The following is a 24,149-nucleotide window of genomic DNA, read 5'->3' as shown; positions in this document are numbered from 1 at the left end:
ACAGTTTATACCGGAGATTGCAGTGATTGACCATTCCCACAGTTTATATCGGAGAATGCAGTGATTGACCATTCTCACAGTTTATACTGGAGAATGCAGTGATTGACCATTCCCACAGTTTATACCGGAGAATGCAGTGATTGACCGTTCCCACAGTTTATACTGGAGAATGCAGTGATTGACCATTCCCACAGTTTATATCGGAGAATGCAGTGATTGACCATTCCCACAGTTTATATCGGAGAATGCAGTGATTGACCGTTCTCACAGTTTATACCGGAGAATGCAGTGATTGACCATTCCCACAGTTTATACTGGAGAATGCAGTGATTGACCATTCTCACAGTTTATACCGGAGAATGCAGTGATTGACCATTCCCACAGTTTATACCGGAGAATGCAGTGATTGACCATTCCCCAGTTTATACTGGAGAATGCAGTGATTGACCATTCCCACAGTTTATACCGGAGAATGCAGTGATTGACCGTTCCCACAGTTTATACTGGAGAATGCAGTGATTGACCATTCCCACAGTTTATATCGGAGAATGCAGTGATTGACCATTCCCACAGTTTATATCGGAGAATGCAGTGATTGACCATTCCCACAGTTTATACCGGAGAATGCAGTGATTGACCATTCCCACAGTTTATACCGGAGAATGCAGTGATTGACCATTCTCACAGTTTATACCGGAGAATGCAGTGATTGACCATTCCCACAGTTTATACCGGAGAATGCAGTGATTGACCATTCCCACAGTTTATACTGGAGAATGCAGTGATTGACCATTCCCACAGTTTATACCGGAGAATGCAGTGATTGACCATTCCCACAGTTTATACCGGAGAATGCAGTGATTGACCATTCCCACAGTTTATACCGGAGAATGCAGTGATTGACCATTCCCACAGTTTATCCTGGAGAATGCGGTGATTGACCATTCCCACAGTTTATACTGGAGAATGCAGTGATTGACCGTTCTCACAGTTTATACTGGAGAATGCAGTGATTGACCGTTCTCACAGTTTATATCGGAGAATGCAGTGATTGACCGTTCTCACAGTTTATACTGGAGAATGCAGTGATTGACCGTTCCCACAGTTTATACTGGAGAATGCAGTGATTGACCATTCTCACAGTTTATATCGGAGAATGCAGTGATTGACCGTTCTCACAGTTTATCCTGGAGAATGCAGTGATTGACCGTTCTCACAGTTTATACTGGAGAATGCAGTGATTGACCTTTCTTACAGCTTATACCGGAGAATGCAGTGATTGACCATTCTCACAGTTTATACTGGAGAATGCAGTGATTGACCGTTCTCACAGTTTATATCGGAGAATGCAGTGATTGATCGTTCTCACAGTTTTTCCTGCAGAATGCAGTGATTGACCGTTCCCACAGTTTATACTGGAGAATGCGGTGATTGACCATTCCCACAGTTTATACTGGAGAATGCAGTGATTGACCGTTCTCACAGTTTATACTGGAGAATGCAGTGATTGACCATTCTCACAGTTTATACTGGAGAATGCAGTGATTGACCATTCCCACAGTTTATACTGGAGAATGCGGTGATTGACCATTCCCACAGTTTATATCGGAGAATGCAGTGATTGACCATTCTCACAGTTTATACCGGAGAATGCAGTGATTGACCGTTCCCACAGTTTATACTGGAGAATGCAGTGATTGACCATTCTCACAGTTGATACTCGAGAATGCAGTGATTGACCATTCCCACAGTTTATATCGGAGAATGCGGTGATTGACCGTTCTCACAGGTTATACCGGAGAATGCAGTGATTGACCATTCCCACAGTTTATATCGGAGAATGCAGTGATTGACCATTCTCACAGTTTATAGCGGAGAATGCAGTGATTGACCATTCTCACAGTTTATACTGGAGAATGCAGTGATTGACCATTCTCACAGTTTATACTGGAGAATGCAGTGATTGACCATTCTCACAGTTTATATCGGAGAATGCAGTGATTGACCATTCTCACAGTTTATACTGGAGAATGCAGTGATTGACCGTTCCCACAGTTTATATCGGAGAATGCAGTGATTGACCAATCTCACAGTTTATACTGGAGAATGCAGTGATTGACCATTCTCACAGTTTATACTGGAGAATGCAGTGATTGACCATTCTCACAGTTTATACTGGAGAATGCAGTGATTGACCGTTCCCACAATTTACATCGGAGAATGCAGTGATTGACCGTTCCCACAGTTTATACTGGAGAATGCAGTGATTGACCATTCTCACAGTTTATACTGGAGAATGCAGTGATTGACCATTCCCACAGTTTATACTGGAGAATGCGGTGATTGACCATTGCCACAGTTTATATCGGAGAATGCAGTGATTGACCATTCTCACAGTTTATACCGGAGAATGCAGTGATTGACCGTTCCCACAGTTTATACTGGAGAATGCAGTGATTGACCATTCTCACAGTTTATACTCGAGAATGCAGTGATTGACCATTCCCACAGTTTATATCGGAGAATGCGGTGATTGACCGTTCTCACAGGTTATACCGGAGAATGCAGTGATTGACCATTCCCACAGTTTATATCGGAGAATGCAGTGATTGATCGTTCTCACAGTTTATACTGGAGAATGCAGTGATTGACCATTCTCACAGTTTATATCGGAGAATGCAGTCATTGATCGTTCTCACAGTTTATACTGGAGAATGCAGTGATTGACCATTCTCACAGTTTATATCGGAGAATGCAGTGATTGACCATTCTCACAGTTTATATCGGAGAATGCAGTGATTGATCGTTCTCACAATTTATACTGGAGAATGCAGTGATTGACCATTCCCACAGTTTATACTGGAGAATGCAGTGATTGACCATTCTCACAGTTTATACTGGAGAATGCAGTGATTGACCGTTCTCACAGTTTATACTGGAGAATGCAGTGATTGACCATTCCCACAGTTTATACCGGAGAATGCAGTGATTGACCATTCCCACAGTTTATATCGGAGAATGCAGTGATTGACCGTTCTCACAGTTTATATCGGAGAATGCAGTGATTGTCCGTTCCCACAGTTTATATTGGAGAATGCAGTGATTGACCATTCTCACAGTTTATACCGGAGAATGCAGTGATTGACCATTCCCACAGTTTATACTGGAGAATGCGGTGATTGACCATTCCCACAGCTAATACTGGAGAATGCGGTGATTGATTGTTCTCACAGTTTATACCGGAGAATGCAGTGATTGACAGTTCCCGCAGTTTATACTGGAGAATGCAGTGATTGACCGTTCCCACAGTTTATACCGGAGAATGCAGTGATTGACCATTCCCACAGTTTATATCGGAGAATGCAGTGATTGACCGTTCTCACAGTTTATATCGGAGAATGCAGTGATTGTCCGTTCCCACAGTTTATATTGGAGAATGCAGTGATTGACCATTCTCACAGTTTATACCGGAGAATGCAGTGATTGACCATTCCCACAGTTTATACTGGAGAATGCGGTGATTGACCATTCCCACAGCTAATACTGGAGAATGCGGTGATTGATTGTTCTCACAGTTTATACCGGAGAATGCAGTGATTGACAGTTCCCGCAGTTTATACTGGAGAATGCAGTGATTGACCGTTCCCACAGTTTATACCGGAGAATGCAGTGATTGACCGTTCCCACAGTTTATACCGGAGAATGCAGTGATTGACCATTCCCACAGTTTATATCGGAGAATGCAGTGATTGACCATTCTCACAGTTTATACTGGAGAATGCAGTGATTGACCATTCCCACAGTTTATACCGGAGAATGCAGTGATTGACCGTTCCCACAGTTTATACTGGAGAATGCAGTGATTGACCATTCCCACAGTTTATATCAGAGAATGCAGTGATTGACCATTCCCACAGTTTATATCGGAGAATGCAGTGATTGACCGTTCTCACAGTTTATACCGGAGAATGCAGTGATTGACCATTCCCACAGTTTATACTGGAGAATGCAGTGATTGACCATTCCCACAGTTTATACCGGAGAATGCAGTGATTGACCATTCCCACAGTTTATACCGGAGAATGCAGTGATTGACCATTCTCACAGTTTATACCGGAGAATGCAGTGATTGACCATTCCCACAGTTTATACCGGAGAATGCAGTGATTGACCATTCCCACAGTTTATACTGGAGAATGCAGTGATTGACCATTCCCACAGTTTATACCGGAGAATGCAGTGATTGACCATTCCCACAGTTTATACTGGAGAATGCAGTGATTGACCATTCCCACAGTTTATACTGGAGAATGCAGTGATTGACCGTTCCCACAGTTTATACTGGAGAATGCAGTGATTGACCGTTCTCACAGTTTATACTGGAGAATGCAGTGATTGACCGTTCTCACAGTTTATACTGGAGAATCCGGTGATTGACCGTACTCACAGTTTATACTGGAGAATGCAGTGATTGACCATTCTCACAGTTTATACTCGAGAATGCAGTGATTGACCATTCCCACAGTTTATATCGGAGAATGCGGTGATTGACCGTTCTCACAGGTTATACCGGAGAATGCAGTGATTGACCATTCCCACAGTTTATATCGGAGAATGCAGTGATTGATCGTTCTCACAGTTTATACTGGAGAATGCAGTGATTGACCATTCTCACAGTTTATATCGGAGAATGCAGTGATTGATCGTTCTCACAGTTTATACTGGAGAATGCAGTGATTGACCATTCTCACAGTTTATATCGGAGAATGCAGTGATTGACCATTCTCACAGTTTATATCGGAGAATGCAGTGATTGATCGTTCTCACAATTTATACTGGAGAATGCAGTGATTGACCATTCCCACAGTTTATACTGGAGAATGCAGTGATTGACCATTCTCACAGTTTATACTGGAGAATGCAGTGATTGACCGTTCTCACAGTTTATACTGGAGAATGCAGTGATTGACCATTCCCACAGTTTATACCGGAGAATGCAGTGATTGACCATTCCCACAGTTTATATCGGAGAATGCAGTGATTGACCGTTCCCACAGTTTATATCGGAGAATGCAGTGATTGACCGTTCCCACAGTTTATATTGGAGAATGCAGTGATTGACCATTCTCACAGTTTATACCGGAGAATGCAGTGATTGACCATTCCCACAGTTTATACTGGAGAATGCGGTGATTGACCATTCCCACAGCTAATACTGGAGAATGCGGTGATTGATTGTTCTCACAGTTTATACCGGAGAATGCAGTGATTGACCGTTCCCGCAGTTTATACTGGAGAATGCAGTGATTGACCGTTCCCACAGTTTATACCGGAGAATGCAGTGATTGACCATTCCCACAGTTTATATCGGAGAATGCAGTGATTGACCATTCTCACAGTTTATACTGGAGAATGCAGTGATTGACCATTCCCACAGTTTATACCGGAGAATGCAGTGATTGACCGTTCCCACAGTTTATACTGGAGAATGCAGTGATTGACCATTCCCACAGTTTATATCGGAGAATGCAGTGATTGACCATTCCCACAGTTTATATCGGAGAATGCAGTGATTGACCGTTCTCACAGTTTATACCGGAGAATGCAGTGATTGACCATTCCCACAGTTTATACTGGAGAATGCAGTGATTGACCATTCTCACAGTTTATACCGGAGAATGCAGTGATTGACCATTCCCACAGTTTATACCGGAGAATGCAGTGATTGACCATTCCCCAGTTTATACTGGAGAATGCAGTGATTGACCATTCCCACAGTTTATACCGGAGAATGCAGTGATTGACCGTTCCCACAGTTTATACTGGAGAATGCAGTGATTGACCATTCCCACAGTTTATATCGGAGAATGCAGTGATTGACCATTCCCACAGTTTATACCGGAGAATGCAGTGATTGACCATTCCCACAGTTTATACTGGAGAATGCAGTGATTGACCATTCCCACAGTTTATACCGGAGAATGCAGTGATTGACCATTCCCACAGTTTATACCGGAGAATGCAGTGATTGACCATTCCCACAGTTTATACCGGAGAATGCAGTGATTGACCATTCCCACAGTTTATCCTGGAGAATGCGGTGATTGACCATTCCCACAGTTTATACTGGAGAATGCAGTGATTGACCGTTCTCACAGTTTATACTGGAGAATGCAGTGATTGACCGTTCTCACAGTTTATATCGGAGAATGCAGTGATTGACCGTTCTCACAGTTTATACTGGAGAATGCAGTGATTGACCGTTCCCACAGTTTATACTGGAGAATGCAGTGATTGACCATTCTCACAGTTTATATCGGAGAATGCAGTGATTGACCGTTCTCACAGTTTATCCTGGAGAATGCAGTGATTGACCGTTCTCACAGTTTATACTGGAGAATGCAGTGATTGACCTTTCTTACAGCTTATACCGGAGAATGCAGTGATTGACCATTCTCACAGTTTATACTGGAGAATGCAGTGATTGACCGTTCTCACAGTTTATATCGGAGAATGCAGTGATTGATCGTTCTCACAGTTTTTCCTGCAGAATGCAGTGATTGACCGTTCCCACAGTTTATACTGGAGAATGCGGTGATTGACCATTCCCACAGTTTATACTGGAGAATGCAGTGATTGACCGTTCTCACAGTTTATACTGGAGAATGCGGTGATTGACCGTTCTCACAGTTTATACTGGAGAATGCGGTGATTGACCGTTCTCACAGTTTATACTGGAGAATGCGGTGATTGACCGTTCCCACAGTTTATACTGGAGAATGCGGTGATTGACCATTCCCACAGTTTATACTGGAGAATGCGGTGATTGACCATTCCCACAGTTTATACTGGAGAATGCGGTGATTGACCGTTCTCACAGTTTATACTGGAGAATGCAGTGATTGACCGTTCTCACAGTTTATACTGGAGAATGCGGTGATTGACCATTCCCACAGTTTATACTGGAGAATGCAGTGATTGACCGTTCTCACAGTTTATACTGGAGAATGCAGTGATTGACCGTTCTCACAGTTTATACTGGAGAATCCGGTGATTGACCGTACTCACAGTTTATACTGGAGAATGCAGTGATTTACCATTCTCTCTGTTTGCACTGCCCCATTTTACACTGGAGAGTGCAGTAATTGACCAATGAATTTGCGCTGGCTAAGTTATGCTTCAAATTTCTGCTAAATTTCATTTGCATGATCACAAACATAATATCTTCGATGAACCAGTGCAATCGGGCTGCGTATTTAAAAGTAACCTTCTCTTTTTTTTGCTTTCCATTAAAAACTGCTCCTTGTTGTATTTAAGAGTGATAACCTTGTGCCCTTTAATTCATGCAGCTGAAACAGATTTATCACCAAAAATGTGCATTTTTGATAAGACTGTCCAGTTCTCCACCTGTGAGTAATATGATTCAAAATCACTGAAAATGACTTAAGGAAAACAATACTGAACCATTTACTAGTTTAATTTGTGTACACTAGTCAGTTTCTTCGTAAATTAAATATTTTTTGATATGAAAAAGCTTTTAAAATATGCCTACTGGTACCTGTGCGCCTAAGAAAATGAGCGCAATTTGAAGAGCCTTCCTGAACCAGCGCAATCGACAGAAACTCACATTGTCGACCTGGGGGCGTGGCCAGTTTTGCGGGCAGGGCCTGATTCGGGTGAATTGAATCTTAAACCAGTGTAAAAGATCACGGAAAACACGAACGTAAGTGGTTTTGGGCTTAACCCATCTACGTTTTAAATTCCCCAATCTTTCGTGCTGGTTCGGCCGATTCCGCCCGGATTGTGCAGGAATCTGAGCACAAAACTAACGGAAACATCCCTCCTCCCCCCACTCCCCCTCCCCCACCATCACTTTACTTCTAAGGTTGTGAAATTTTTGTTCAATCCAAAATTTGTTAGCATGTATTTTATTGTTTCAAAATTTTGATAATGCAGTGTTGACTCCTCATAAACGGGTTGTTGCAGTGCCAGCTTTGTTAAACCCAACCCTGTGTAAATGAACCTTTAAAAAAATTATTCATTTTTGGGATGTGGACATTAATCAACTCAACAGTATAGCATCTCTTGAATCAGCCCTGTGTAAACAATCTGTGTTATCAATATCACTGTGTAAATTATTTGTGTTATCACCAGCCCTGTGTAAATGATGTGTGTTATCACTATCCCTGTGTAAATTATCTGTGTTATCACAATCCCTGTGTAAATGATCTGTGTTATCACAATCCCTGTGTAAATTATCTGTGTTATCACTATCCCTGTGTAAATCATCTGTGTTATCACTATCCCTGTGTAAATGATCTGTGTTATCACTATCCATGTGTAAACATTGCACTTTTTACCAGCAGTGCATTCCCTTGGGTTTGTGCTGAACCCGTCCCATTTGTGACACCATTTATATGGTTGTGGGAGATGGAAATCCTAAGTGGCAAGCGTTTGTCACAGCAGGAGACTTAACAGTTTCTGTTGAAAGGTAGTATATGTATCACGCATGGATACAGGAAGAGCGGTACATGTATCATGCATGGACACTGGGAGAGTGGTACATGTATCATGCATGGACACTAGGAGTGCGATACATGTATCACACATGGACACTGGGAGAGCGCTACATGTATCATGCATGGACACAGAATGGTACATGCATCATGCATGGACACTGGGAGCGTGATACATGTATCATGCATGGACACAGAGAGCAGTACATGTATCACTCATTGACACAGAGAGCAGTACATGTATCACTCATTGACACAGAGAGCAGTACATGTATCACTCATTGACACAGAGAGCAGTACATGTATCACTCATTGACACTGAGAGCAGTACATGTATCACTCATTGACACTGAGAGCAGTACATGTAATGCACATGGACACAGGTTCCATGCTTCCCCTTCTTTTTACTAGACATGGCCCATTCATTCACCCACTGCATCCTTTCCCTCCAGAACTCCCTTCCTAAATCCTTCCACCTGCTTTCAAAAACCTCCTAAAAATAGCCCCTCACCTTTCTCTCCAATTTCTGCTTCCCCTCTCCCCCCCAGTGTACCCCCTCCACCATGTAAAGCACTCTTCGATTTTGCCTTTATGCAACCAGTGCTGCAGAAACCTCAGTTATTGCTGTGAGTTCGTTCCCCCATTGCGATAACAGTCGGTGAAAGTATGTGAAGCAATCTCCACCCACAAAAGCATCTCAGGAGTGTTGACACTCCATTAATATTCAACAGGCTCACCATATCACGGTTGACCAGCTCCACTGCCCCGAGGCTCTGCTCTGTGAATCCAGATAAATAAATGATGTACTTTTTCTGTTGCTTTATTCCTGTATTTATCGCAGTAATGAGCTAGTTTTAGTGCAGCCGAGCAGTGTTAACAAGCATTAAAATACCATGAGAATCAGACATAGTGACTCCACATCTGCAGTATCGATGACAAGATTAGAGCCGTGTATCAAAATAATGATTAAATTGCAAGGGGAAAAAAAGCTGGAATCTATGAACATAATGATTTTTCCATTATCATCAAATTTTGACATGGTTTCTGGCTTTTGAACTGATGGGTCAGAAAACGAGACTCGTTTGAACAGATCCTGTTAACAAAATTCAAAGGCACTTCCTCCCCACGTTGAGCCTCTAACTCCCCTTACACTCAGGCCCATGGGTGAAAAGATAAGACAGCAAGGAACAAGACAAGGCCATTTGGCCTATGAAGCCCAATCCTGATTCGTCCATTCAAAATCTACCCTGTCGTGAACTCTACCCTTCCCATTTAATCTCCTCAGGGAAAGTTCCGTATGAATACTCCGTTCCCCAAAGGTAATCAAACAAGATTCCACAATATTACATCCATCCGCACCAATCAACCACGCCCTTCTGCCCACTGCAAAAATACCCAATGCTCTCTAAAGGGCTGATGGGTAAATATCCAACATGCACTGTACTTACCCCTAGACTAAAGGATTGAGAGGTGAATAATCCCCATTCACTGTACTTACCCCTACACTAAAGGATTGAGGGGTGAATAATCCCCATTCACTGTACTTACCACTAGACTAAAGGATTGAGGGGTGAATAATCCCCATTCACTGTACTTACCCCCACACTAAAGGATTGAGGGGTCAATAATCCCCATTCACTGTACTTACCCCTAGACTAAAGGATTGAGAGGTGAATAATCCCCATTCACTGTACTTACCCCTAGACTAAAGGATTGAGGGGTGAATAATCCCCATTCACTGTACTTACCCCTAGACTAAAGGATTGAGAGGTGAATAACCCCCATTCACTGTACTTACCCCCACACTAAAGGATTGAGGGGTGAATAATCCCCATTCACTGTACTTACCCCTACACTAAAGGACTGAGGGGTCAATAATCCCCATTCACTGTACTTACCCCTAGACTAAAGGATTGAGAGGTGAATAATCCCCATTCACTGTACTTACCCCCACACTAAAGGATTGAGGGGTGAATAATCCCCATTCACTGTACTTACCCCTACACTAAAGGATTGAGGGGTGAATAATCCCCATTCACTGTACTTACCCCTACACTAAAGGATTGAGGGGTGAATAATCCCCATTCACTGTACTTACCCCTAGACTAAAGGATTGAGGGGTGAATAATCCCCATTCACTGTACTTACCCCTACACTAAAGGATTGAGGGGTGAATAATCCCCATTCACTGTACTTACCCCTAGACTAAAGGATTGAGGGGTGAATAATCCCCATTCACTGTACTTACCCCTACACTAAAGGATTGAGGGGTGAATAATCCCCATTCACTGTACTTACCCCTAGACTAAAGGATTGAGGGGTGAATAATCCCCATTCACTGTACTTACCCCTACACTAAAGGATTGAGAGGTGAATAACCCCCATTCACTGTACTTACCCCTAGACTAAAGGATTGAGAGGTGAATAATCCCCATTCACTGTACTTACCCCCACACTAAAGGATTGAGAGGTGAATAATCCCCATTCACTGTACTTACCCCCACACTAAAGGATTGAGGGGTGAATAATCCCCATTCACTGTATTTACCCCTACACTAAAGGACTGAGGGGTCAATAATCCCCATTCACTGTACTTACCCCCACACTAAAGGATTGAGGGGTGAATAATCCCCATGCACTGTACTTACCCCTAGACTAAAGGATTGAGAGGTGAATAATCCCCATTCACTGTACTTACCCCCACACTAAAGGATTGAGGGGTGAATAATCCCCATTCACTGTACTTACCCCTACACTAAAGGACTGAGGGGTCAATAATCCCCATTCACTGTACTTACCCCCACACTAAAGGATTGAGGGGTGAATAATCCCCATTCACTGTACTTAACCCCACACTAAAGGATTGAGGGGTCAATAATCCCCATTCACTGCACTTACATCCACACTAAAGGATTGAGGGGTGAATAATCCCCATTCACTGCACTTACATCCACACTAAAGGATTGAGGGGTGAATAATCCCCATTCACTGTACTTACATCCACTCTAAAGGGTTGAGGGGTGAATAATCCCCATTCACTGTACTTACCCCCACACTAAAGGGTTGAGGGGTGACTAACCACCATTCACTGTACTTACCCCTACACTAAAGGGTTGAGGGGTGAATAATCCCCATTCTCTGTACTTACCCCCACACTAAAGGATTGAGGGGTGAATAATCCCCATTCACTGCACTTACATCCACTCTAAAGGGTTGAGGGGTGAATAATCCCCATTCACTGTACTTACCCCCACACTAAAGGGTTGAGGGGTGAATAATCCCCATTCACTGTACTTACCCCTACATTAAAGGATTGAGGGGGGAATAATCCCCATTCACTGTACTTACCCCCACACTAAAGGATTGAGAGGGGAATAATCCTCATTCACTGTACTTACCCCTACACTAAAGGGTTGAGGGGGGAATAATCCCCATTCACTGTACTTACCCCTACATTAAAGGATTGAGGGGGGAATAATCCCCATTCACTGTACTTACCCCCACACTAAAGGATTGAGAGGGGAATAATCCTCATTCACTGTACTTACCCCTACACTAAAGGGTTGAGGGGGGAATAATCCCCATTCACTGTACTTACCCCCACACTAAAGGGTTGAGGGGGGAATAATCCCCATTCACTGTATTTACCCCCACACTAAAGGATTGAGAGGGGAATAATCCCCATTCACTGTACTTAACCCCGCACTAAAGGATTGAGGGGGGAATAATCCCCATTCACTGTACTTACCCCCACACTAAAGGATTGAGAGGGGAATAATCCCCATTCACTGTACTTAACCCCGCACTAAAGGATTGAGGGGGGAATAATCCCCATTCACTGTACTTACCCCCACACTAAAGGATTGAGAGGGGAATAATCCTCATTCACTGTACTTACCCGCACACTAAAGGGTTGAGGGGTGAATAACCCCCATTCACTGTACTTACCCCTACACTAAAGGATTGAGGGGTGAATAATCCCCATTCACTGTACTTACCCCTACACTAAAGGGTTGAGGGGGGAATAATCCCCATTCACTGTACTTACCCCCACACTAAAGGGTTGAGGGGTGAATAACCCCCATTCACTGTACTTACCCCTACACTAAAGGGTTGAGGGGGGAATAATCCCCATTCACTGTACTTACCCCCACACTAAAGGATTGAGGGGTGAATAATCCCCATTCACTGTACTTACCCCTACACTAAAGGATTGAGGGGTGAATAATCCCCATTCACTGTACTTACCCCCACACTAAAGGATTGAGGGGTGAATAATCCCCATTCACTGTACTTAACCCCAGACTAAAGGATTGAGGGGTGAATAATCCCCATTCTCTGTACTTACACCCACACTAAAGGGTTGAGGGGTGAATAATCCCCATTCACTGTACTTACCCCCACACTAAAGGGTTGAGGGGTGAATAATCCCCATTCACTGTACTTACCCCCACACTAAAGGATTGAGGGGTGAATAATCCCCATTCACTGTACTTACCCCCACATTAAAGGATTGAGGGGTGAATAATCCCCATTCACTGTACTTACCCCCACACTAAAGGATTGAGGGGTGAATAATCCCCATTCACTGTACTTACCCCTACACTAAAGGATTGAGGGCTGAATAATCCCCATTCACTGTACTTACCCCTACACTAAAGGATTGAGGGGTGAATAATCCCCATTCACTGTACTTACCCCTACACTAAAGGATTGAGGGGTGAATAATCCCCATTCACTGTACTTACCCCCACACTAAAGGATTGAGGGGTGAATAATCCCCATTCACTGCACTTAACCCCACACTAAAGGATTGAGCGGTGAATAATCCCCATTCACTCTACTTACCCCCACACTAAAGGATTGAGGGGTGAATAATCCCCATTCACTGCACTTACCCCCACTCTAAAGGATTGAGGGGTGAATAATCCCCATTCACTGCACTTACATCCACTCTAAAGGATTGAGGGGTGAATAATCCCCATTCACTGTACTTACATCCACTCTAAAGGGTTGAGGGGTGAGTAGCCCCCATTCACTGTACTTACCCCTACATTAAAGTCCCAGTGGATGAGTACCTCCATTCACTATACTCACTGTTGTACTAATGCTTCACCCACAGCCACATTGATCTGGCAACGCATCTATTAATAAAGCCAGGCTGTTTGGTTAAGAGGAGAGGGGATTACAAAGTTATTTATATGTTACTCTATGAGCACCTGCTGTGCTGTGTGTCATTGTGTGAATCACTTTCTGCGTTTGATTTTTCCAGCTTCTACAAGGCAAATTACGTACAGAAGTTCCAGCACTCGCGACCGGTCCGAAAGGGAATGGTGGATCGAGACAATGAATTTGCCGTAAGATATATATTTATTTTATTAATCAGGAACGAACAAAGCAGCAAGAAAATCAATATTGTTGTAATTATTCAGACTAAAGTGGAGCCTTTGTTTGCGGCACCAAGTCTGGTCGTCACGGGCATTTATCCCATTAAATCCATTTATTTATGTTTTACAGTCCATGTGGATTGAGAGGACCACGTTTCTCACAGCTTATAAACTACCTGGCATTCTGCGTTGGTTTGAAGTCAATTCCATTTCTACTGTGAGTACAATATCCTTCTGAGCAACACTAATGTATTATCTTGTTCATAATGTGTGCTGCTGGGATTCAAACCCTTTGTCCTTTGATAGGGAGCTCCTCACTCAACTGGAAACTGACCGCTCAAATGCCCCCAGAAATGACACAAGATCAGCTCTGGACTCATTTGAATCCAAGTATAACCACCGTTACCATATCCGTGCAAGAATACATACCAATACACACCAGTACTGTATCAGTGTGAGAATACACACCAGTACTGTATCAGTGTGAGAATACACACCAGTACTGTATCAGTGTGAGAATACACACCAGTACTGTATCAGTGTGAGTCGACACACCAGTACTGTATCAGTGTGAGAATACACACCAGTACTGTATCAGTGTGAGAATACACACCAGTACTGTATCAGTGTAAGTTTACACACCAGTACTGTATCAGTGTAAGTATACTCACCAGTACTGTATCAGTGTGAGAATACACACCAGTACTATATCAGTGTAAGTTTACACACCAGTACTGTATCAGTGTGAGTATACACACCAGTACTGTATCAGTGTGAGTATACACATCAGTACTATATCAGTGTGAGAATACACACCAGTACTGTATCAGTGTGAGTATACACATCAGTACTATATCAGTGTGAGAATACACACCAGTACTGTATCCGTGTGAGTATACACACCAGTACTGTATCAGTGTGAGTATACACACCAGTGCTGTATCAGTATGAGAATACACACCAGTACTGTATCAGTGTGAGTATACACACCAGTACTGTATCAGTGTGAGAATACACACCAGTACTGTATCAGTGTAAGTTTACACACCAGTACTGTATCAGTGTGAGAATACACACCGGTACTGTATCAGTGTAAGTTTACACACCAGTACTGTATCACTTTGGCAGGAGGAATAGAAAAGCAGTATATTATTTAAATGGAGAGAGATTGCAGAATTCTGAGGTTTCCTTGTACATGAATCACAAAAAGTTAGTATGCAGGTACAGCAAGTGATTAGGAAGGCAAATGGAATGTTGTCATTTATTGCAAGAGGAATGGAATATAAAAGTAGAGATGTTTGCTACAGTTGTACAGGGTATTGGTGAGACCATATCTAGAATACTGTGTGCAATTTTGGTCTCCTTATTTAAGGACATATCTGCTTTAGAGGCGGTTCAGAGAAGGTTCACTCGACTGATTCCTGGGATGAGGGGGTTATCTTATGAGGAAAGGTTGGACAAGTTGGGCCTGTAAACATTGGAGTTTAGAAGAATGAGAGGTGATCTTATTGAAACATATATGATCCTGAGGGGACTTGAAGGGGTAGATGCTGAGAGGATGTTTCCCCTTGGGGGAGAGACTAGAACTAGGGGACACACTTTAAATATAAGGGGTCTCCCATTTAAGACGGAGATGAGGCGAAATCTTTTCTATCAGAGGGTCGCGAGTCTGTGGAACTCCCTTCCCCAGAGTGCGGTGGAGGCAGGGTCATTGAATATTTTTAAGGCTGAGTTAAATAGATTTCTGATTAACAAGGGAGTCAAAGGTTATAGTAGGTAGACGGGAAAGTAGAGTTAAGGTCGCAATCAGATCAGCCATGATCTTATCAAATGGCAGAGCAGGCTCGAGGGGCCGAATGGCCTACTCCTGCTCTTAATTTGTATGTTCACATGTAGTGTGAGGATACACACCAGTACTGTATCAATGTGAGTATACACACCAGTACTGTATCAGTATGAATATACACACCAGTACTGTATCAGTGTGAGGATACACACCAGTACTATATCAATGTGAGTATACACACCAGTACTGTATCAGTATGAATATACACACCAGTACAGTATCAGTGTGAGGATACACACCAGTACTGTATCAATGTGAGTATACACACCAGTACTGTATCAGTGTGAGTATACACACCAGTATTGTATCAGTGTGAGTATACACACAGGTACCATTTTCTACACCTTCACTAGTTATGATTCATTTCCCAAACCACCCCAATCTGGACATGGTTGAGCTACACCTGGAGTTTATGACATGTTAGAGATATGAGGCTGGGCCATCATTGAGAATCTGGCTGGTTGATGTTGTACAACTGAACACTTTGTTCTTGCAAACTTACATCAGATGGACTGGGGAGCTAGTAAGACCTGTGCTGGTTGAAACTCTCCTCATTTTAGTGTAAACTTTTGTGTCTTTGTTTGCCCAACATTCTCTTTGATTCTCACTGGGCTAAGGGTCTGAAACCATTTGTAGAACCCATTAGTGCCACTTACATTGAGATCAGTTAATTCAGCTTTGAACAGGGAGCCCTTCCTGGTCTCTATGGCTCAGCTCCACTCAGCATAGTACATTTACCCAGTGTGGCATCAGGGTGCATCAAAACCCCTTTGAGCTGTACAGACTACAACACAGTTTCCTCAAACTAAAGGATACCAAAAATGATTGGTGTGAGTTAATCTTGGATAATGAGTTTCTAGGTCTTTCCTTCTTGAGTGTTTCATTCAACCGTCCTTAACGTAAAGAGTAAAACCCCAGCAATATTTCCTTTTGCTGTTACAGAGCACCATCAGCCCCCTGGAAAATGCAATCGAGACAATGGAGAAAACCAATGAGAAGATCCTTACCTTGATCAACCAATACCAGGGGGACGAACACCTTCCCATCAACCCTCTCTCCATGTTGCTCAACGGTATTGTGGATCCAGCGGTCATGGGTGGATTTGCTAAATATGAGAAGGTAAAGAGGACTGTGATTTATTTATTCATGCATTCAACAGCAAAGAGACAAAACCAGCACAGGAACATAATTCTGAGAGTATATCAGTGTGAGATTATACACCTGTCCTGCACATTGTGAGATTATACACCTGTCCTGCACCAGTGTGAGATTATACACCTGTACTGTACCAGTGTGAGATTATACACCTGTACTGTACCAGTGTGGGATTATACATCTGTACTGTACCAGTGTGAGATTATACATCTGTACTGTACCAGTGTGAGATTATACACCTGTACTGTACCAGTGTGGGATTATACATCTGTACTGTACCAGTGTGAGATTATACATCTGTACTGTACCAGTGTGAGATTATACACCTGCACTGTATCAGTGTGTAATTATACACCTGTCCTGCACCAGTGTGAGATTATACATCTGTACTGTATCAGTGTGAGATTATACATCTGTACTGTATCAGTGTAAAATTATACATCTGCACTGTATCAGTGTGAGATTATACACCTGTACTGTATCAGTGTGAGATATACACCTGTACTGTACCAGTGTGTAATTATACACCTGCACTGTATCAGTGTGTAATTATACACCTGTCCTGCACCAGTGTGAGATTATACATCTGTACTGTACCAGTGTGAGATTATACATCTGTACTGTACCAGTGTGTAATTATACACCTGCACTGTATCAGTGTGTAATTATACACCTGTCCTGCACCAGTGTGAGATTATACATCTGTACTGTACCAGTGTGTAATTATACACCTGTACTGTATCAGTGTGTAATTATACACCTGTACTGTACCAGTGTGAGATTATACACCTGTCCTGCACCAGTGTGAGATTATACACCTATACTGTACCAGTGTGAGATTATATACCTATACTGAACCAATGTCAAATTATATACCTGTACTAAACCAGTGTGAGATTATACACTTGTACTGTACCAGTGTGAGATTATACACCTGTACTTTACCAGAGTGAGTTTATACACCTGCACTGTACCAGAGTGAGTTTATACACCTGCACTGTACCAGAGTGAGTTTATACACCTGTACTGTACCAGAGTGAGTTTATAAACCTATACTGAACCAGTGTGAAATTATACACCTGTACTGTATCAGTGTGAGATTATACACCTGTACTGTATCAGTGTGAGATTATACACCTGTACTGCACCAGGTTGAGTTTATACACCTGTACTGTATCAGTGTAAGATTATACACCTATACTAAACCAGTATGAAATTATACACCTGTACTGAACCAGTGTAAGATTATACACCTGTACTGTACCAGTGTGAGATTGTACATCTGTGCAATATTACTGTGAGATTATACACCTGTACAGTATTAGTATGAGATTATACATCAGTGCAGCATTAGTGAAAGAAATAGATTTTTAAAAATGTTTATCTATTTCAATTTGTAATTATTTATAATGTTTTGAAACAAAACGAGCAAAGGTGGAAATTAAAAGCATGTTTTGGAAATTTCAAGAAATAGCCAGCGTTTCAGGAATTGTCTTTCAGCACAGAATGAGTTTGAAAACATACACATAGACATAATGTAAACAGTCTGGGATAAAATGTGTTTCTCTTGATGTGAGGAGTTAAACTTCATTGACTGCACATAACACTGGACAGGTGTACACAGATGGAGACAGATCGGGGCAGTGCAGCAATGGTTTCTTTCATGCCTCATTAAAGACAGAATGAGACCCTATTGTAGATGAAGAAAAAAAAAACTAATAAAAATACAATAGATTGCATCAAATGTCCCATTAATGTTCAGGGACCACAGGAGCACAGAAAGAACATGATAGGGATTTATCAAGAAGTTAGCTGTGAAGGGAGGATTAGAGGGATATTGCAACTGCGTAGAATGCATCCAATCCAAGGCATCCTCTGACAAAATATATGTTAACTTAAAGAGAGGCTCTAGCTGTTGGTGTTCTAACTAACCGCGGGTCACATCAAACAATGCAATGAGACTGAGGCACCTAACGATTTAACACAAAACAGTCACTCCTACACAACTATCAGACATGCTAACCTAGAAAACTAGCAAAAGTAGGCCATCATCTTTACATTAAAAAAGCTGGCACTGCCCAAAATAAACTAACAACTTATCAACGGCCCTGAGTATCAGCTTATGATATGTGAAAACATGTAATTACACTGCAAGCACAGTGGGACAGGGACTTGTAACTTCAGCTGTTAGAAATATAGGAACATAGGAATAGGAGTAGGCCATTCAGCCCCTCGTGCCTGCTCCGCTATTTGATAAGATCATGGCTGATCTGTATCTCAACGCCAGCTACCCACCTTGGTTCCGTAATCCTTAATACCTTTGCTAAACAAAAACCAATCAATCTCAGTTTTTTAAATTTTCAATTGACCCCCCCAGCCTTAACAGCCTCTTGGGGGAAGAGAGTTCTAGATTTCCACCACCCCTGAAGAGCCTAGCTCTAATTTTAAGCTTATGCCCCCTTGTTCTGGACTCCCCCACTAATGGGCAATGGAAATTGGCTGTCTTTTTGATCTTGGGACGTTTGTTGACTTTTATTGAAAACTACCCTCTATTCCAATTTTGAGAATGAATCCACCCTCTTTAAATTTTAAGATTTTGTTTTTCTCTCAATGTGAGAAACAAAAGTTTCACTTACTTTTTTTAAAAAATGCCTAATCGCAAATCAGCAATTTGAACCCTGCATCTCTGACCATGGGATCATTCCAGTCGGGAGTGGAAAGTTTTCACTATCCTCCCAAATGCTACAACCCCCTTCCCCCATGGAAACTGGCGTTCCATTTTAGGTTGGGTCTGAACGTGTCTCAATTTTAAGGTGCAAGGGACTTGCTGTATGCTAATTTTCATCCAGATCAGGTATGGTAGTGTAATGGCCTAGGCAAGTCACTCAGTTGTATCTGACCCCTACTAGCACCTTCACCACATGGACTGCAGCAGTGTCAGAAGGAGGCCCACCTCCACCTTCTCAAGGGCAACTCGGAATAGGCAATAAATGCCAGCCTCGCCAGCGACACCCACATCCCGAGACTGAATAAAAAAGAATGCAGGCTGTTTTACACTGGCTGTCAAACACGGACAGGTGGCAGTTATGTAAGTGGAAGGTGATGTTTGGTTGTGACTATTTGTCTAACTATTGCACCTTTACAGGCTTTCTTCACAGAGGCCTATTCAAGAGAGCACCCAGAAGATTGGGAGAAATTGACTCGACTGAAGGATCTCATAGCGTGGCAGGTAAGAACGGCAGATTGATCAGAGTGCCCACTTGCTTAGGGTCTTCTTTATTTTTTCCCCCTCCCCTCGAACATGCTCCCTACAATTCCCCCTTTTTTTGGAAGGTTATTTGGTGAGTTCCTTTTTCCTGCATTTTACTGTTCTGTTTTCAGTGGGTGAGTGATTGTGTGCCTTTGCATGTGAGCGTGCATGTGTATACATCTGTTACACATACATTATCAGATTTCACGTCTATTGAATTTTTTGTCTCCAGAATGCTGTTCCTCTAACTCGCTATTTAAGCTTGAAGTTGAGGGGATCATTATTGGTTCCTTTTCTTGGGTTTTTCTTTACGTCAAAGGTCTTCGGTTAAAACACCATCAGCTTTTCTCTGACACTCCCTGAGGGGTCACAGAATATAAAGGATAATACCCGAAAAGGAGAGCTGACGCTGGCCAGGCGTTCCATTCTCTCTCTCTTTCGACGTCGTCTCTAAGTCCCTGACGTAGGTTCTTCCACGCGATGGTTGGTCTCCGGAGTCTTCGCTCTGGCTTCATTCTTATTCCGAATCTTATCTCTTCAAGCTGTGTTGTCTCTCTTTCCCTTTGGTTTAGGCTTGTTTGCCTAGTCTGTGTCTTCTCCTCATTGGCTCTGTCCCAAGGACTTAGGTAGCATTACCTTATTACTCCTTTTCTAAATAAGGACTTGTGTCTTATCACATCTCCTTTGTCTTTCACAAAACTTAGCTAATTCAAACCGGTTCCAGCCAGCTCAGACCAGCAACTGAACTCAGGTTACTTCAGTTCAAAAGTTGCTCTTGCCTGTGTGTCAGCAGCTGGGAATCTCAGGTTACTGCAGCCCCTGGCCAACAACTCCAGACAAAGTCGAATCTCATATGAACATAATTTTCATCCTGCTACAGAATTCCAGTGGACAAAACCTCTTCACACTCTCTGTATAGAATCCCAACACCCAAACCCATTCACACTCTCTGTATAGAAACCCAACACCCAAACCCCTTCACACTTTCTGTATAGAATCCCAACACCCAAACCCATTCACACTCTCTGTATAGAAACCCAACACCCAAACCCATTCACACTCTCTGTATAGAATCCCAACACCCAAACCCATTCACACTCTCTGTATAGAATCCAAACACCCAAACCCATTCACACTCTCTGTATAGAATCCCAACACCCAAACCCATTCACACTCTCTGTATAGAATCCCAACACCCAAACCCCTTCACACTCTCTGTATAGAATCCCAACACCCAAACCCCTTCACACTCTCTGTATAGAATCCCAACACCCAAGCCCATTCACACTCTCTGTATAGAATCCCAACACCCAAGCCCATTCACACTTTCTGTATAGAATCCCAACACCCAAACCCATTCACACTCTCTGTACAGAATCCCAACACTCAAACCCATTCACACTTTCTGTATAGAATCCCAACACCCAAACCCCTTCACACTCTCTGTATAGAATCCCAACACCCAAACCCCTTCACACTCTCTGTATAGAATCCCAACACCCAAACCCATTCACACTTTCTGTATAGAATCCCAACACCCAAACCCCTTCACACTCTCTGTATAGAATCCCAACACCCAAACCCATTCACACTCTCTGTATAGAATCCCAACACCCAAACCCATTCACACTCTCTGTATAGAATCCCAACACCCAAACCCATTCACACTCTCTGTATAAAATCCCAACACCCAAACCCATTCACACTTTCTGTATAAAATCCCAACACCCAAACCCATTCACACTCTCTGTATAGAATCCCAACACCCAAACCCATTCACACTCTCTGTATAGAATCCCAACACCCAAACCCATTCACACTCTCTGTATAGAATCCCAACACCCAAACCCCTTCACACTCTCTGTATAGAATCCCAACACCCAAACCCATTCACACTCTCTGTATAGAATCCCAACACCCAAACCCCTTCACACTCTCTGTATAGAATCCCAACACCCAAACCCATTCACACTTTCTGTATAGAATACGCTGAATATTCCCTGTGTAAACCAGTGTCCAATCAAAACAGAGATGCCAACAAACTGCATATTGGAGCTGATTTTTGCAAACTTCCATCAGTAAGGTATTAGCTGTCAAACTGTCGGCTCACCTGCTCCAGTGGAATTGCCGACCAGTGCTTTGCACTAGTTTACATTCTCATCCTTTTCATGTGCAATTATTTTCTCAACTGTGTTCTCACATTGGTTCATCAATGACTCTTTGCAAAGCCCCTCGATGTAATGACACCATTACCCTCATTATCAGTGTAGAATTCCAGTAGCCCCATTCCCGCATGGGTGGTACTGATGGGTATCGTGGGTAAAGATTTGCAGATGCTAAAATTAAAGCAAATCACGTGAATCAGTTTGGGTGATTCGGAATTGAATCGTCAACCAACTCAATACAAACAGGGCATAAGCGGGCAACTTAGGGTCGCTAACTCTGGTCGGACGTATTCCTCGAGGTTTCATTACTGGCCCAGCCAGTCAAACAGTCCGTTTTTCCCCAACTCCAATATTTTTATAACTAATAAACAAAAGTGTTCAAAGAACAAATGAAAAAAACCCCACTAAAGATTAATCTCCTGGACACTGCTGTAAGTGACCCAGGAGAAAAATCACAGCAGCATTAAAAAATGGTGGGTTTTTTTCATTTTCTTTGGATACTTTTTTTTTATTAGTTATAAAAATATTGGAGGTGACGAAAGAAAGGCTGTTTGACTGGGCAGGGCTGATGGAGGTGGGAGGTCAAGCAATGAAACCTCCAGGAATAGGTCCACTCAGAGTTGGCAACCCGAACCATTCCCCTTCCAATATACTGCAGTAACCATTCCTATCAACTAGGTGGCAGCCGGTGACTGTAATTCGCCATTTTACCCTTGAGGATAAAAAGCAACTCCTATGTTTTTGTCAGTTGGTTTAAAGCAGTTACTCAGTGCCATTCAGACACGATCCTAACTAATGTCTTGCTCGAAGGCTACATGCCGCACTATGGATTGATGGGACATGGCCCTGCACCCGTGATTCCCAACACAGTGAGCCCCAGATTTCAATCGTGGCACTGAGAACTGTTGCCAAGCTTTTCTGCACGGTGCGGTAGCCTAGTGGTTACGGTGCTGGACTAGCCCCACATGGGCATTGAGTTCAAATCCCACCAAGACAAGTTGTGAAACTATGGTAATTTGTGGCTTGAGGTCAGAGGGAAAATGAATGTCCATGAAAGCTGTCAGATTGTCATAAAAACCCCACTGGTTCACGAATGCTCTACCTGGCCTGACCCACACTTGATTTCAGTCCCACACTATGTGGTTGACTTAATGCCTTCAGAAGTGGCCTTGCAAGCCACCTAGTTGTAAAAACAATCAATGTTGTAGGCCATCATCTCAGAATACCTAGGGATGGTCAAGCAATTGCTACAATGAAGGCCACTGTCTCAGGGCAACTAGGGATGGTCTAACAATCGCTATGATGAAGGTCACTGTCTCAGGACAACTAGGGACAAACAATCACTACTGTGAAGGTCACTGCCTCAGGGCAACAAGGGATGGTCAATAAATGTGGCCTTGTCAGTATCACCCATATCCTAAGTTAAATAAAAGTAAACTATAGGATCAATACTTCTGCTTCAATTGGCCGTTCACTCGCTGCATAGAGCCTGCCACCTGATAGCATTCCCAGGCCCCCTTCATCAAGGAGACCCTCAGCTCATTTAAAATCCCACCGCCAGGCAAAAGGATGGGTGGGGGGGCAAGCTGTAAATGTTTCTCATGCTGTATTTTGAGTACCAATGTGCTGAGAATTTTCTCCTCCTTCTTTTCTCAAGCTCCCGCTGCTCGGAGCAGGAATAAAACTTCATGGGAAAAGGGTGTTGGATGATCTTCGGCCATTCCACGACCGGATGGAGGAATGTTTCAAACAGTTAAAAATCAAAGTAGAGAAGGAGTATGGAACAAGGGAGCTGGTAAGTGGACTAGATTCAAAGTACTTTGGTTCCCT

At 42.8% G+C, this 24,149-nt stretch overlaps 1 protein-coding gene across 1 annotated transcript in view; it reads left to right on the top strand.

Annotated features, from left to right (window-relative positions):
• The window catches only part of LOC137332588 (dedicator of cytokinesis protein 2-like), a 555,930-nt gene that overhangs the window by 518,109 nt on the left and 13,672 nt on the right, over positions 1-24,149 (top strand). The window contains exons 43-47 of the mRNA XM_067996525.1: positions 13,789-13,873; positions 14,034-14,120; positions 16,692-16,868; positions 20,050-20,133; positions 23,977-24,114. Coding sequence (XP_067852626.1) covers positions 13,789-13,873; positions 14,034-14,120; positions 16,692-16,868; positions 20,050-20,133; positions 23,977-24,114 — 571 coding nt within the window. The remainder of the gene's footprint in view (positions 1-13,788; positions 13,874-14,033; positions 14,121-16,691; positions 16,869-20,049; positions 20,134-23,976; positions 24,115-24,149) is intronic.

The sequence above is a fragment of the Heptranchias perlo genome, chromosome 14 (assembly GCF_035084215.1).
Source record: "Heptranchias perlo isolate sHepPer1 chromosome 14, sHepPer1.hap1, whole genome shotgun sequence".
NCBI classification, from domain to species: domain Eukaryota; kingdom Metazoa; phylum Chordata; class Chondrichthyes; order Hexanchiformes; family Hexanchidae; genus Heptranchias; species Heptranchias perlo.
This window is presented reverse-complemented; position numbering and strand designations above follow the sequence as displayed.